This window comes from Tursiops truncatus, chromosome 15 (genome assembly GCF_011762595.2).
Source record: "Tursiops truncatus isolate mTurTru1 chromosome 15, mTurTru1.mat.Y, whole genome shotgun sequence".
NCBI classification, from domain to species: Eukaryota; Metazoa; Chordata; class Mammalia; order Artiodactyla; family Delphinidae; genus Tursiops; species Tursiops truncatus.
Genome location: NC_047048.1, coordinates 1,053,167 through 1,068,933, shown reverse-complemented (window position 1 = coordinate 1,068,933; position 15,767 = coordinate 1,053,167). Strand labels below are relative to the sequence as shown.

At 57.9% G+C, this 15,767-nt stretch overlaps 1 protein-coding gene across 28 annotated transcripts in view; it reads right to left on the bottom strand.

Annotated features, from left to right (window-relative positions):
• Positions 1–1,333: 1,333 nt before the first annotated feature.
• LOC109552128 (uncharacterized) overlaps positions 1,334–15,767 on the bottom strand; it is a 57,485-nt gene continuing 43,051 nt past the window's right edge. For 7 of the 28 annotated variants that reach the window (XM_073793262.1, XM_073793259.1, XM_073793261.1 and 4 more), the window contains 3 exons: positions 11,487–11,627; positions 8,923–9,353; positions 1,334–8,610 (listed from right to left, as the gene is read on the bottom strand). In XM_073793262.1, the coding sequence (XP_073649363.1) occupies positions 8,292–8,610; positions 8,923–9,353; positions 11,487–11,627 (891 nt within the window). In that variant the 3' untranslated portion in view covers positions 1,334–8,291. Of the gene's footprint in view, positions 10,950–11,486; positions 11,654–15,767 lie in introns of all 28 variants that reach the window. The other 21 variants (XR_012326456.1, XR_012326442.1, XR_012326450.1 and 18 more) reach the window with 21 other exon arrangements.

Below are 15,767 nucleotides of genomic sequence, written 5' to 3'. Positions count from 1 at the left end.
AGTTGTAGCTGGTATAGCCTGGCAGCCTGCTCCAAGCACCCCCAAGTCAAATACACCGCAAGTCCACACCTAACACACGTGCACTCACACGCCCACGTGGAATCCCGAGTCCACACCTAACACCCGTGCACTCGCGCGCGCCCACGTGGAATCCCGAGTCCACACCTAACACCCGTGCACTCGCGCGCCCGCGTGGAATCCCGAGTCCACACCTAACACACGTGCACTCGCGCGCGCCCACGTGGAATCCCGAGTCCACACCTAACACACGTGCACTCGCGCACGCCCACGTGGAATCCCGAGTCCACACCTAACACACGTGCACTCGCGCCCACCCACATGGAATTATAAACTTCACTTCCATGTGTCAAGCGTGTGCTTGCTGCGTGCATCAGTTCAGTTCATCCTCGCGGCCACCCTAGAAATGAGTACTATTAACACCTCCCGCTTCACAGGGAGGCCAGGATTGAACGCTACAGGAACTGGGTCAGCAAGATTCTTGTTTTTATTGTAACAAACCCACTGCCGTATCTGGATGCACCCCAGTGCTCTCTGGGGAGAGGCAAGCTAGGAAGTGAGGGCCCTCGGGCCTGGGGCTGTGGGGCCACCACCTTCCCGAGCTGCGAGGGCCCCCCCCGTGCCTGTGTCCCCCACCTCTTTCCTCCGGACACTCTGAGATTCCCCCGGCCAAGTACTCACCACATTGGATTTTCCACCAGCCTGTGAACTCAGCAGAGCAGGACAGTCTGACCCACCTCTGCATCCAGGTGCCATACACCCGGCCAGCACAGGAGGGGTGACTGAGCGCAGTTTCAGAATAGACGAGGGCCTCACATTTCTCCACACCCCCGTCATGGCTCCTCTCTCCTCTAACGATGGCCTGGCTGGGAGGAGCTGACCCAGGCAGGTCAGTCAGTCACCTGAGAGTACACAGGGAAAGAGCAGAGGGACACAAGTGGCCGGGATTAATGTGGAGAAGAGCCCTCCCCAGCCCCATCCTGGGAGATGGTACCCAGAGAAAAATGGAGACTGTCTCTTCCTGTGCCCGGAACTTCACAGTAACAACAACAAACAACATAAAACCCAAAAGCCATAAAAGAAGCAATATGTCCAACTTATATCCAAGCAAAGATCCTTTATCCTCATATGTAAAGAGCTGTTACAAATCAATTAAAAAAATATACCCAAGAGGGAAAAAAGTGAGCAGAGATTATGAACAGAAAAGGAAATAAAAATAACACTTATATATACGAAAAGTGCCCAGTCTCACACTTAACAACAGAAATGCAAATTAAAATTACTCTCAAAGATGATTTTTCATTGATCCAATGGGCAAAGAGTAAAGAGTAAAGTTTAATGACACACCATGCTGCAATGGTGTAGGGAAGCAGGCACTCTCGGAACATCTGAAACAATGTCCAAATTACAAATACATATATCCTTTGGCGCAGCATGTACTTCTAGGAATCTGTCCTCCAGAGACTGCTCACAAACGTGAAGAATGATATATTACTGCATTCAAGGTTATTCACTGAAGCACTCTTCGTAATAGCAGCAGATTGGAAACATCCTAAATATCGGCTGGCGGTGGAGCGCTGGGACACATCCACGTGGAGGCGCGTGCAGCTGGGTAAGCGCAGACTGATTTGAGTCCATCTCCCAGAACGGTCTTCAGGGGAACAAACAAGGAGAGGAACAGTGTATGTAGTACTTTTTTTTTGTTACGAGTACAAAAAGGGTGTAACAAAATAACATTTTACTTGCTTGTGTGTATTATTTACTGACAATGAAATTCAACCTCCTGAAGAGTACAGTTCCACGAGTTTTGACAAACGTATACATCTGTGTCATCACCACCCCAATCAAGATATTGAAACTTCCATCGCCCAGAAAATGAGACTTCTCACTGAGTACCCACGTCTGCCATTTGAATTTTGTACAATGTGCATACATTTCCTTTTGTAATACATTTAAACACAGAAGTTAAAATGAAAAATTGTTTCATATCTGTCATCTCATCTGGTCCCCGCAATAACCCAGGAAGGCAAATCATTCCAGCCCCATTTTACGTATCAGACTGAACTTCGTTCCTGGAATGACAGACTTGCCCCAGAGAGCCGAGTCCGAACCTGAACCCAAGGCTCTCTTGTTTCAACAGATTTATTGAGGGATAATTTACATGCCATACACTTCACCCCTTTCAAGCGTGCTAGTCAATGGATGTTAGTGTATTCACAGAGTTGTGCAACCATCTAAGTTGAGAGCATTTTTTACCCCAAAAGGAAACCCCAGTACCCGGCAGCAGTCACCCCCATTCTCCACCACCACCTCCAGCCCTAGGCAGCCAGCGACCTACTTTCTGTGTCTGTAGATTTGATTTTTCTGGACACTTCAGATCAATGGAATCGTATGCTCTGTGGTCTTTTGTGACCGGCTAAGTTCACTTAGTGGTGTTGTCTTAGTGGTAAAATGCAGGGGGGTTTTGTTTTCGGTTTTTCGGTTTTTTCAGGTATGGCGTTTGTCTCAAATCATGTTAACCTGTGATGTAGGCATTTGGAATAAGAGTGGAAGACGAGCTGAATGAGTCTGAGAGAGCAGCTGAAGCAGCAGCATTTTACACGCGAGGAAAATGAGGCCCACGAAGTGAGGTTTCTTGCCCAAGTCAAATGTTAGTTGGCAGCAAGTCTACGAGGAAAATTTAGATTCCCTTCTTCCTACTCCACTGCTTCTCCTTCTGACAAATACTTGGCCTACACGGTTTAGAATCCTAGATCCCTCTTCTCCAACTTCTACAGAGATGGCAAGATGTGGAGAGGAAGGGAAAGGGAGGATCCATGCCTGCACCCTTTGACACATGCCTCTGTAGCATCTTGAATTAATCATTCTCTTCCCACGTCCACTGCCATGCCATAGGGCTGGCCCAACGCCTGCCCAGGAGACTTCCGCAGGAACTTCAAAGCTGAGACTCCTACATGTTGTAGCATATGTCACAATTTCATTCCTTTTGATTGGCTAATAATATCCCATTGTGTGGATGGACCACATTTTATTATCCATTCATTAGCTGATGGACATTTGGGTTGTTTCCGCTTTGGGGATATTAACGAATATGCTGCTATGAACGTTTACGTAGTTTTTACATTAACATGTGTTTTCATTTCTCTTGGGTATATACCAAGGAGTGGAATTGCTGGTCATATGGTAACTCTGTGTTTAACATTTTGAAGAATTCCCAAACTGTTTCCAAAATGGATGCAACATTTCATATTTCCACCAGCAGTGTGTGTGTTTCGACTTCTCCACACCCTCACCACCACTTGTTTTTATGTCTATTTGATTCTGGCCATCCCGGTGGGTGCGAAAGGGTATCTCACTGTGGTTTTGATTTGCATTTCCCAACGGCTAATAATGCTGAGCATCTTTTTCATGAGCTTCTCGGCCTTTGTAAATCTTCTTTGGAGAAATGTCTGTTAGGGGCCTTGTCCACGGCCACTAGGCTATCTACCTTTTTATTATTGAGTTGTAAGAGTTCTTTATATATTCTAGACACAAGTTCCTAATTAGATTTATAATTTGCTAATATTTTCTCCCTTCCTATAGGTTGTTTTTTCACTTTCTTGTTGGAATTGTTTGCAGCACAAAAGTTTTTAATTTTGATGAGGTCCAATTTTTTTTTTTCTTTTCGTTGCTTGTGCTTTTGATGTCGTATCTAAGAAGCCCCTGCCTAAGGTGAAGATTTACTCCTATGTTTTCTTCTAAGAGTTTTATAGTTTCAGCCCTTATATTTAGGTCTTTGATCCATTAAGTTATTTTTCAGATGCTGTGAAAAGGGGGTCCAGTTTCATTCTTTGCACGTGTTGTTGGTCCCAGCACCATTTGCTGAAAAGACTGTTCCTTCTCCATTGAATCATCTTGGCCCCCTTGTCAAAAATAAAGTGACCGTAAATACAAGGGTTTATTTCTGCACCCTCAGCTCTACCGAATAGGTGTATATGTCTCTATCCTTCTGCCAGACCCCTCTGTCCCGGTCCCTGTAGAACCTGACCGTGGGACGTGGGAACCCTCTGCTTCATTCTTCATCTGCAAGATCGTTTTGACTCTTTGGGGCCCTTTACTCTTGAACTCAGCGCAAACCCTCGGCTTATCCCTCAGCCTCCCGGGCTGCCTCCAGCACATGTAGGAGCCCTGATAACTCAATATTACCAACAGTGGAATTGCTACCAGCAAAGGGCGCACTTTTCAAGCACCTACTGTACGCCAGTACTTACTGTGTGTAAGTACTTGATGCTCGTTAATTCTTTCATGCCGTGGCGACACTGAGGCACCAGGAGTCCAAGAAACTAGTCCAAGGTCTCACACACACAGTCAGTGAACAGCTACCACGGTCCAGCCGCTTGGCTACAGCACCTGGGCTCTTTCATTGGCTTTCACATGTAATCTTGCAAATTTTCAAACATACAGAAGAGTTGATATCATTTTATAGTGACACCCAGACGCCCACAGCAGACGTCTGGCTCCACTTGCTTTATCACCCTTCTCTCCAGCCCCCAGGAATCAACCACTTTCCCAGCTCGTTGCAGATGTCCATACACGACACCCCTAAACAGGCAGCGCGCACAGCACAAACTAGACTTCAATGTTCGTTATGGATTTTTTCATTCTTTGGAGTAAAATTGATAATGAAATGTAGAAACATCAGGGGGACCATCGAATGCTCTAATGTGTGCTCTGCAGCCCAAACCCCCATTGACAGACAGAACATTCGCTCCAAAAATGCCCACGTGCCCCAGCCCCCCGCGCTACCCTGGCTCCGGCTTTTTCCACCGTACGTTGGCTTACTCTCTTCCGGAATTTCATAAACTTGGGGTCATGGAGCATACGCCCTCCCTGGGTCTGGCTCCTTCCACCCCGTCCAAAGGTGTGTGTCCGTTGGCTGCCGTTTCGCTGAGCGGCTCTGAGTCGTTCGCACATCACGGCCGCTCTTCCCCATCGTGGGGCTGGGCGCCTGGAGGCCTCGCAGCGCCACTCCCATGGCGTGTCTCGGTCTGAGGGAGGCAGAGACATCTGCCCAGCCTTCAGACGCCACGCTGCTCCCCCGTGGCCTCAGCTCTGGCCTCTCTCCTGCTCACCTGCGTGACCTCTGTTCGCACCTGTGTCCCCACCTGCTCCTCGGGGCCAGCTGCACACCGACCGGAGGAAATGGGGGCCATGTCTCCTCCTTGGAAGCCAGAGGCTGCAGAAATGCACGTCTTTGTGGGCATCGCGCGTCTGGGATAAAGCACACGATGGGCTGTTGGGTGGAGAAATCAACAGAGTATGAACTGCATAGAAAATTCAATTCCAATTTTGCGAAGAACAAATGTACGTGTGCGTAGAAGTAAGACCTGGCCGAATGATGGTGCTTTTCGTTCTCTTTTTTTTTTCCCAGAATTGTCCCTCTTGACGATTAGGAATGTGGATTACGACAGCCGGGGCTGTCGGAGCTCGGGCCGCGCCGAGGCACCCTGCCCTCAGGGACCCTGAGACGTCAGGTCTGTGTCCCCGACGGGCGCGGCCCAGGGCCACCATCAAGGAGCAGCCAGTGTTTGCAGACCGGATGCGGGCAGGAAGGACAGATGGACAGACAGACCATGGGGGGCCTCACACCTGGGTCGGGTCCATTGCGTCTCCAAGTTCTGGGAACTAGCGGGCCGCCTTTCCCGGGGCTGCAGAGGTGGGGCTAGGACAGCTGTCCCAAAGGGGCTTGCAGCCCCTCGTGCTTTGAGGGCTGGAGCTGGTCTCCTACAGCGTGAGAGGCCGGGGACCACAGCTCCCCAGGGGGGCCGCCAGGTCCCTCCAAGGACTCCAAGATGGAGGGGCCGTCGGAGGCCACAGGTGGGCGTGGCCTTGAACACATGTGGGCCCCGGCCGACAGTGAAAGCGGCCGCAGCACCGGTCCTCCCCCCACTTCTCACGTGAGCCCCTGGGGTCAGGACCAGTCAGAGCAGTGCCACCTTTGGGCAAAGTACTCACAGTAGGTGCTTCGGGACCGAGCCACAGGCGTGCCCTTCCTCACAGGTGGGCCGTCAGCGTGTAGCCCTGCTGCCCTGCTCGGTGGGAGACCCGCTGCAGCCCAGCCCCGGGGCGCAGGAGCCCGGGGGCAGGAGGGCGGGTCTGGGTTCAGTGGGCACCATCCTGCGCGCGCTCGTCCCCTTCTGAGGGTGTGGCCTCCTCACCTCCAGGCCTGTGCTTACGCCTGTGCCCCTGCGTGGCATGCTGTCCAGCACGCTGGTCAGCCTGCCCCAGGCCTCTGCCCTTCAGGCCCAGCTTGGGTGTCCTGGGCCGGTTCAGGTGCCCGTGCATGCCCATCACCTGGGCTGGGGTCGTGGTTCCTGGTCGGGGATCACCTTGCAGGAAAGGGCTTGTGCCAGTGCCCCCGAGCCCCAGTGCCCCTCACAGGACTTGAACTGACCTGGCTGGGGGGGGCGGATCCCAGGGGAGGGACAGGCAAGTGGGTCCAGGGAACAGAGGCCAACTCCGCCCCTCCCCCTGGCAGTCTCCATGCCAACCGACCGTCCCATCTCCTGCTTCGGTGTCAGCTGCTCTCCTTTCCCAGAGGGCCCTCTGCCCCCACAGACAGGCCACTTACCCTGAGCCCCCGTCAGGATGGAAAACCAGGCAAAGTAGGAGATTTGGGCCAGGAGGTGCCCTGCTGCAGGGAACGATTGATTGAGTCTCCTCCAGGAATGAGGCCAGCGCCTCCATCCTTCCTGGCCGAGCGCCCTCCCTCTGGCCTGATCCGTGGGTCAGAGGCATGTGGACGAGAGTCCAGGGGGTGGCCTTCCTCACAGCCACCCTGATCCACCCCTTCCTGGGTCCATGTCGACGCCTCTGCAGGGCAGCCTGGGATCTACAGCTGCAGGCCTCAGATCCCTCCAGGCTGCCCAGCCCCTGGGCCTCCATTAAAGCACCAACTAGTGTGGGAGGTGGCCCTCCACCACCTCCTTGCAGGACAACGTGCCCCCCCGCTCAATTACTTTTGAGAAAAATACACACGGCCCTTGTGTTACTGTCCTTTCTTCTCCCACTCAAGCCTCCTGGCCCAGTGGGGCATCAGGATGTGCTGTTGATTTCCTCCAGTGTCAGGGAGCTCACTACTCAGCCCTGGTAGCTGCTGGTTTATGCACCTACATGTCCCACCTGGCTCTGTCTTGAGAAGAGCTGAGCACCCCGTCCTGCCCCAGACAGGGCGGCTCCTCGGGCCATCTCAGGGCAGCCTGTGGTGGGCCCACCTCTGAGGGCTCCTGGCCTCAGCTCGGTCCTCGGCCCAGCCCTGCCTGCCCCCTCCCACGTGACCTCCACCCACACCTCCTCGCCTCCCCTGCATCTCTGCAAAGGTGTCCCCAGCTCTCCTGGCTGTGCAGCCACCAGTGCCCCCTGGAGCTGACCTCTCGGGAGTCTGGGCTTCGCGGGCTAATGGGCAGCAGCCCGGGACGGGCTGTGATGGACACCAGCAGGGCAGGGACCCAGCTGTGTGATGTACTGTCAAGTGGGCAGCAGATAAAACGCCTACCCAGTGTGACAGAGCAAGATATAAAAAGCCTCCACGGCGCCTTTTTATTGACTAGAAATCTTGTCCTTCGTGTCCCATTATCTCCCGGGCTAACAGGCCACACACTGAAGTTGGAGGGAAGTCGGTGTCCTGGCCGCACGGAGACGCGGGCTCCCAGGGCGCCTGACACAGCCTGGGGCCCCCAGTCGTCCCCCAGCATCAGTGAACCCCTCCCAGGACTGTCTGACGCGGCGGGTCACCGTCCCCCATGCACTTTCTCCCCCTTCTCGTCGGGGGTCTGGCAGGACACGATCACGCCTCGCGGAGGCTGCGGGTGGCAAGGGACTTGCCTAAAGCAGAACTGGTCCTAGTTCCGCAGCATCAGTAGAAGCGCAGGTTCTGGGACCGCCCACCACCGGCATGCGAGGAGGACGTGCGCCCATCTTGCAGCTGGGGCTAAGTCCCGGGATGGGGGGATTCACCCTGCATCCCCGCAAGTCAGAGGCAATGCTGGGCTGGGACCCAAGGCTATGGGGCCCCAGAGGCCCAGGGAGCCCCCGGGAGGCATCAAGCCGGGGTCTGGAGCGTCTGCAGATGGCTGTGGAGCTCCAACCGGACCAACACCCAGAGCACAAGCTTCCCCGGCACCAGGGGTCTGTGGGCCCCAAGGCCCTCACGAGGCCAGCAGGGCAGAGAGGGAAGACAGGCTCCTTCTGAGGCAGGTTATGCCCCGCAGGCTAGAGGCCAGCAGGGAGAGGGCTCAGGAGGCGGCCGCAGCCCGGAGCTGGCTCTGGGGGTCCTGTGCCCGCCCGAGCCCCGGGCCGGGGTCCCCAGCAGCCCCGTTCCTGTCCTGTGCCGGCCCCTCTCCCAGTCCCCTCAGGCAGGTGGCAGCTGCAAGCCCGCTGCTCCACGCCCGGCCCAGCGCCCCAGGGACCGCGCGAGCCAGAAATGACTGTGGCTCAAAGGAGGCCGGGAGGCACGCTGATCTAAATGAAGGGCCGTCTCTTCCTTCCAGAAGAGCTGGGCCCGTGGCACCACCGAGGAGCCTGGAGCTGGCTGGCCAGTCGCGGCATGCGGAGCTAGTAATTAATAAAAATGAGTAATGATGGACCATCTGTCCCAGCCTGTGCTCCATGGCGGGGCCACGCCGAGCCTTCATTAGGCATTCCTCGGCTGTGTCCCCACAGATGTTGACAGTGGCCGTGGGGCTCCTGTGGGAAGACTGAGTTGAATAAATTTAGGCAAACAGCACGGAGAAGGCTGGGTCTCGGTGAAGGAACTCATGCGGGGTCAGCCTGAGTGAGACCCATGGGCAGGGGCCCGCCGTCTGTCCTCCACCCGGGAAGGTGGGACGGGGTGCAGACTGCGCGTGGGTGGGGGCCTGGCCTCACCTGCCCCCTGCACGACCTTGGGCGAGCGCCGGACCACTCCGAGCCTCCACTCCAGGCTGCGGAGAGCAGGGCAGGGCCCCAGGACAGGTGTCAGAGTGTGTGTTGGAAGCACGGGGATCGGGGATCAGGACCCCCAGAGCCTTTAGTTTGCTCACGTGCAAAGGAGGCCGCTGTCCGTGGAGTCTAGTTGGTGACCAGTGGACAGAAGGGGCCTCGTGTCTTGGAACTCTTGGAAGGTGCTGGTCAGGGCTTACTCTCCTCGACAAGCTGGCCACCGCTGTGCTCCTGCCAGAGACCCTCACCCCTGGAAAAGGCCTGCGGGCCAGGAGCTGCTCCTTGCCCTGGGGGAGTCCATCAGCAGGAGATGGGGCTGGGCGCCCTGGATGCCCACGGCTTGCAGCCCAGGGAGAGTCAGACAAGCAAAGAGGGAGCTGCAGGGAAATCGGGGTTCAGCATGGGCGGAGGTGCCGGGAGAGGAAGCACCCCCAGAGGTCTGGGGCGGCAGGGAGCCTGGGCAGACGCAGAGGCAGGGTTTGCCCTCTTGGAATCCCAAAGCTTTGGGCTCTGCGGTGTATCACGGCTCCCCGGGCTGGCTCCCCTCCGGACAAGTGGCCAAATGCCCCAGGGTGGGGCCCTCCCACGCAGGGCAAGGGTAGCTGGCCTTGAAAACACCGGGAAGAGGCATGCACAGAGAGGGACACTGAGATGCAGAGCCAGGCGGCCTGCCCAAGGCCACGCAGCGAGAGCAGTGGAGCCTGACTCCCTCCAGGCAGAGGGAAGCCCCAGCTCACCCTGACCCTGACCTCGAAGGTCTTCCCGCCCCCTTTCCCCACCCCCCTCCGCAGATCTGAACTCTCCTGCCGTATCTCTGCCCCTCGTCCCCTACTTCCCTCCAGTGTCTCTGCTGCATTGTGAGGGTGACTCTCTCAAGATGGACCTCATCTTAGAGGTAAACACTCCGGTCTCCCCTGCGGACACGGGTATTGAACACAGACCACAGCAGAGGATCTCTGCCTGCTCAGCAGCTCTTCGCGTTTGCTGTCCTGTCAGCTGACCCCACCCCTCCTGGTGAGTGCACCCACCCACCTGTGTCTCCCCAGTCCCAAGGGACAGCTAGCTGAGCAGGCCCTGGCCGCAGGCCCGTGACATCGGACCCCAGGCGTCTCTGGTTACCCACCTGGGTAACCCAAAGTCTGCCTGGCTCACCCCCAGAGAATCCAAGCCCCCAGCTTTGTCCCCACACAATGGAGCACCCGCCCAGAAAGTGGAATCAGAGGATGTGTTTGTTCCAGGGGCAGTCAGCCTGGCCGGACCCTCGGTGCCCATGGAGGTCAGAAGGGAAACTGAGGCCCAGGGGAAGCCAGCCCTCCCTTGCAGAATGGGCTCAGAGTGGAGACAGGAACCCAGACCCCCTGGGCACCAGGCCAGGGGTCTTTCCCACCCGGGCTCTCCTGCCAGCCTCACTGCAATGGAGGTACAGCCCCCTCAGGCAGGGGTCAAGGAGAGAAGAGGGTGCAGGGAGCCTGGAGAGCTATGGAGGTGCTCAAGGGCAAGGGGGTGGAGAGGAGCGCGTCATTACCCGCGTGAGTATTCATGAGTCCATGAATATTCATAGCAACTCCTACCACTGATAAGGGAGAAGCTGGGCTGGGAGGGAGAATCCATTACTCACTTGTCTGGCCAACCTGGGGCCAGAACCTGGGCACTGGCCCTGGGCCTCGCGGCCCATCCACCAGCAGGCCCAACAGGGACCCCTCTCCGAAGGTTGACAAGGAGCAGGGGCCAGCGAGGGCCTGGCCAGGGTGAGAGGGCCACATGGCCTCTCCCTGCCATGGGCGTGGGCTCCCGGGCCCAGCTAGTCACGGACGCCTGGGCGTGGCAGGCGGGGACGGGGGCGGGGGAGGGGGGGGAGTGGCCGGGAGGGAGCTGGGTGCCTCAAGATGGGTCTGGCTCCTCCGGGTGATTGGCAAGCAGCCAGAAGGAGCTGGGAAGAGGCTGCAGCTGCTGGAAACAGGATCGCCTGGGGGCTGATGAGGACAAGACTAATGTCAAGGGTGGAGGGAGCCCAGAGAAGGAAAGCGAGGACGGCTCAGAGAGGGTCAGTAACTCGCCCGAGGTCACACAGCAAAACCATGAGGCAGTCCAGGGCTCCATTCTGTGAGTGTACAAGTGTGGGTAGGGGCTCTGGTATGCAGGAGGGTGACACCTGAGCTGGTTCCTACCCTAGGACAGGTGTGTGATTCTTCCCGCACTTAGTAGGCCCTCAATTTGTATATAACCAATGAATGAATGCTCCACAGCTCCACGTGTGTCTGTATTTTAAAGGGAGAACCGAGTCTCAGAGGAAGGGCCCCGTCCCAGGTCATGCTGGAGGGCACGATGGGTCAGCCCCTGTCTCACTGGGTTATGCCTGCAGGTTAGACACGGATCTTTGTGGAAAACCACCATCTTTGGCGATCCTGAGCCATTAGGAGCGGGGAAGACTCCGCTAGCAGCCCCGCCTCTCTGTGACCTCAATCCCTTCTAATACACGGAGCTGAGAAAGGTGTGCAAGTGATACTCACCTGGAGGAAAACAGAAGACTCAGGAGACCAAGGGCCGTCGAGAGCGGAGGGCGGCAGGGCTGGGCTGAGACAGGACAGGGCAGGTGGATAGGAGGGTCCCAAGGCCAAGGGAGGCCTGAGTCTCTGGAGCAAATCCCGAGGCTGAAAGGGTGAGCACACACGTCCATCTGCATGGTGACAAAGCAGGCAGGACACCACGTTGATAGGAAATCAAATGAGGAGGCTGACAGTTTGTGGGGGACTAAAATAATCATAAATGATGGTTTTTATTAAAAAGTATCATCAGGAAAATGTAGGCTCATTCCAGAAGCCCAAAAAGAGCCCAAAATGTAATAAGGGGGAAGAGGGGAGATGGGGAATGGAAAATTAAAATCATGAAAATAGCCCAAGAAAATCTTCTGATATCTGCTGGCGGCGGCGGGAGGGAAGGACGGAAGGAAGGAGGAAGGGAGGGTGTCATGTAGTGTGAAGTGATAAACATTATTCTGCAGCCGAAACAGCACGAGGGCGGGAGGAAGAGGGACAGAAAATCTATCACGGAGGCATGACGGATGTTCCTGCTGCGGACAAGGGGGCCAGGCCAGCCGCGGGCCCAGCAGGAGCCCAGGTCCCCGGGAGAGTGGGGACAGCCTCTGGTGGCCCTGGGCAGCCTAAGTTACACGGTGTCTGGGCTTGAAGGGCCTGGGGCTCGTGGAATCCAATCTGGATGAGAGAAGGGAAACAGGCCCAGAGAGGGGAGGCCGGGGCCCAGAGTCACACAGCAATCCAGGGTCAGGGAGAGGCAGGAACATGGGCCTCCCTGGGGACAGGGGAGGTGGGGACGGAGCAGCAGCTGGACCCCCAGATCCAGGCCTCCCTCAGGGAGGAGTCGGGAGACCTCGCTACCTCCTACCAGCTCCTGCCAAGCTGGCGGCCGCAGCAGCCCCCCATCCCCCCGGGGGTACGGGCTGGGGATCCAGTCTGGGTGTGAATCCCGAGTCAGCCACTCCCCCCCAGGAAAGTCCCCCGGCGCACAAGTCCCGTCAGGATGTGGAAGGTGGCCGGCGCGCAGTGCCGGGCACAGGGCAGGGGTCCCCTCTACATCCACGGCTGGCCCGGGAGCTTCTGGTGCCATGTCACTCAGGGGGCTCTACCTGGGGTTCCCTCCTGTGAAGCAGAGGATGCTAACCCCTGACGTATCTAAAGACAAAAAAAAGAGAACGCAGAATCTCTCAGGTCGGTGGCCATCTACCCTGTCTTTGCGTGGAATCAGAAAAAATCGACTTGCAAGCTCTGGCTAAGGTGGCAGGGTGGCAGGAAGGAGCGACGTGGCCCGGGCTCGGGGGCGTCCGGGCCTATTGAACCCCTCTGGGCCTTGGGAGACGGGAAGCAGTCGGAACATCACCTCCCTCCCTGCCAGGGGCTGCGGGGGCAGCTGGTCAGCCAGCACCAGGACGGGCACGCGACGGGGGCGGTCCAGCCAGCCCCACCCTGGGCCACCCGGCTCAGCGGCACACCTGAGACCCCTGCACGGCAGGTGGGGAGAGACAGGAAGACGGGAAGGTGGAGGCTAGGCCCGGAGAAGCAAGGAGAGAGCCAGAGGCAGAGACGCCAGGACCCCTCCCCAGACTCCACCTCCCGGGACCCCTGCCCTCCCAGGGTCCCTGCGGGCGCAGCTGTCCTCCCACCCCTGGGCCCCCTGCCTCCCTGGGCAGGGTGCTCCTTGGTACATCCTCCCCGCACCCCTCTGCTCTGTAATTAAAGGCGATCTCAACCCCCTTTCTGGAAAGTTTGGGACGAAAATGAGCAAAGCCCCTTCCGCAGCCTCTGAGCCACTTTGAGCAGAGCTGGGGGCAGAGGCCACGCCCCCTCTCCGCTTGGGAGGGAAGCAGCCTAGGCTCTGATGCTCTGGGAACCCCACTTCCCACCCACAGTCCTCTCCCTCTGCTGCAGGAGAAAGGGTTTGGGGTCCGTGCCGACCAAGGGATGCAGGGCGGGGAGCTGTGCGGCAGTCACAGCCTTGGGCTCCAGGAAACGCGGCGGGGGAGGGTCAGAACCGGCCCCTCAGGGGCTGTGAGGACAGGAAGGAACTGCCCGCCCGACCACCACGGCCAGGACCTGCCTGCTGCGGGGAGCTGTCGGGGACCCCAAGGAGAGAAGAGTGTCCCAGACATCCCCCTTCAGCCATCCTGGGTCTATGTGGGCCCCCTGATGGGAGGGTGCAGGGCACCCAAGTCCCCCAGCCAGGTCTCGGGACCCCAAGTCCAGGATCCTTTCGGGGCTTGGGGATTCACGAGGCAGTTGTCTCCTAGGGCCCCACCCCGCGGGGCTGCGCCCATCCCCTGCTGGCAGCAGAAGTCTCCGTGGGGTCTGCAGGGAGGGCCCATGCTCGGAGGCTGCAAAGGGGGCCTGGAAGGGCGCTGACCATGACCGCGACCAGCAGCATCTCCTGGGCGCTTTGCAAGGATGGGGGCGTGACTGCCTGAAGGGTTCCGGGTGGGGTTTTGGTTTCTTGAGGAAGTTGAGGTGGATTTCCACACGACTAAGTTCTCCCTCTGAAATTGGTTAAAGGCCTTCCTGGGTTCGGGAAGCAGGGAGGCGAAGGAGGAAGGAGACAGAACCAGGCCCTGGGAATGAGGCCCAGCCAGCAAGCGAGGCCAAGGAGGCGGGCGCCCTGCGCAGAGGAGCTGAGAGGCTGCGCCGGCCCAGCTGTCACAGCTCCTGAACCCCTGCGTCCAGGACGCTGGAGAAAACCGCTGCGATCCAGCCATCAGCCACCGGCGGCCTGGGCCTCTCCGCTCAAGCGCTGGAGGAATTTTTCAACAGATGCAAATGACTTTCTTGGGGGGAGGGGAGCAAAGCTTCCTTCCCTGCCAGAGATGCCTGGAATCCTGAACTGGCCCTGGGCCCCGGCACGGCCCTCACACGCCTCTCCCCATGGCTGGGGGCCGCCCCAGTGCCAGCCCCCACCCTGGGCCCCATCCACCTAACCCAGGAACGCCAGGGCAGACAAGGCAACGACCACCGGAAGGATGCAGAGGAGGGAAGCTGGCCCGCAGTGCACGATGGGCCTCCTCGTCCTGAGCAGAGGTGGCGGCCCGTGAGGCAGCTCCCCCGCCCCCGTCCCCACCACAGACCAGGGTGGATCTGCAGCCAGGACCCCCGCCCCCCTCCACGTGACACCGAAGCCCCCCCATGCCTAACATTGCCCGAGGGTCGATTAGGACGTCTGGAGTTGATTAGACTCTGACACTGATGAAGCCCAGAGGTAATTAGTGAGAGAAAAAAAGTTCTGATTAGTCCTCAGCATAATTCTGTCCAATTATTCAAAGTTCATGCCTGCAGGGGGTGGAATATCTCCAGGAATATTTATTTATATCCCGAGCTTTTTCATCAGCTTTGTGAATCTAGTTAATAATCACCAGGACTGAACTTGTTAACCTGGAGACTTCGATGGGGCCGAGCCGGTCTGACGCTCAGAGGCTCAGCAAGGGACACTGGGGCCTGTCTTTCCTCCGCTGGAAGAAGCCTGGGGTCGCCACCGACATGTGTCACTTGGGGCTCACCTGGAGCTTGTGGGGAGCAGGGTCGGTGGCAGGCCCTTCCTGTGGGTAGGAAAGTGGGAGGAGGTAGGAGCAGCCATGCGCCCAGGGCCGCGGGAGGTGGCCCCGCAGCAGGGCTCCTGTCCTGGGGACGACCTCCGGGTGGAGGCTAACGTGGGGTCTTGGCCATCTGCTGCCCCAGGCCCGGCCCGCCCTGCTCTCCCTGGGTGCCCGGGACTGCAGCCGGTCTTCACCCCTGCACAGCGCACTCTTTGCCAAGCTGTGCACACCCCCAGAGGCCCCTGCTGGTGGCTTAAGGCCCAGGCCAGGTCCTGCCTGTCTGTGGCTGGCAAGACAAGGCAAACTGCTGACCACAGGTGAGAGGGGTGTGGCCGAGGCCCAGCTGCACGGCTGCCAGGTGTGTGCGGTGGGAGAGCCCGCTTCCCACTCCGAGCCTCAGCAAAATCTCACGGGGACAGGCAGGGTCCCGGAGGACCCCTGAGGTTTTGGAGAAGTCCCAGGGCAGATATGGGGACACCATGGTGACTCTGGTGACTCTGAACTTGGAGCACAATTGCTTGGGGACAGTGTGTAATTCTGTTTCCCGGTATTGCCCAGCTCAGACCTCCTATAGCTCAGGGACCAGGTGAATGGGAGTGGGGGTGGGGGAGGGGGGTCTGTTAATGGAAGGAGAAAATCAAACATTAAAGAGAAAGGTTTTCGGGCTTCCCTGGTGGCGCAGTGGTTAGGAATCCGCCTG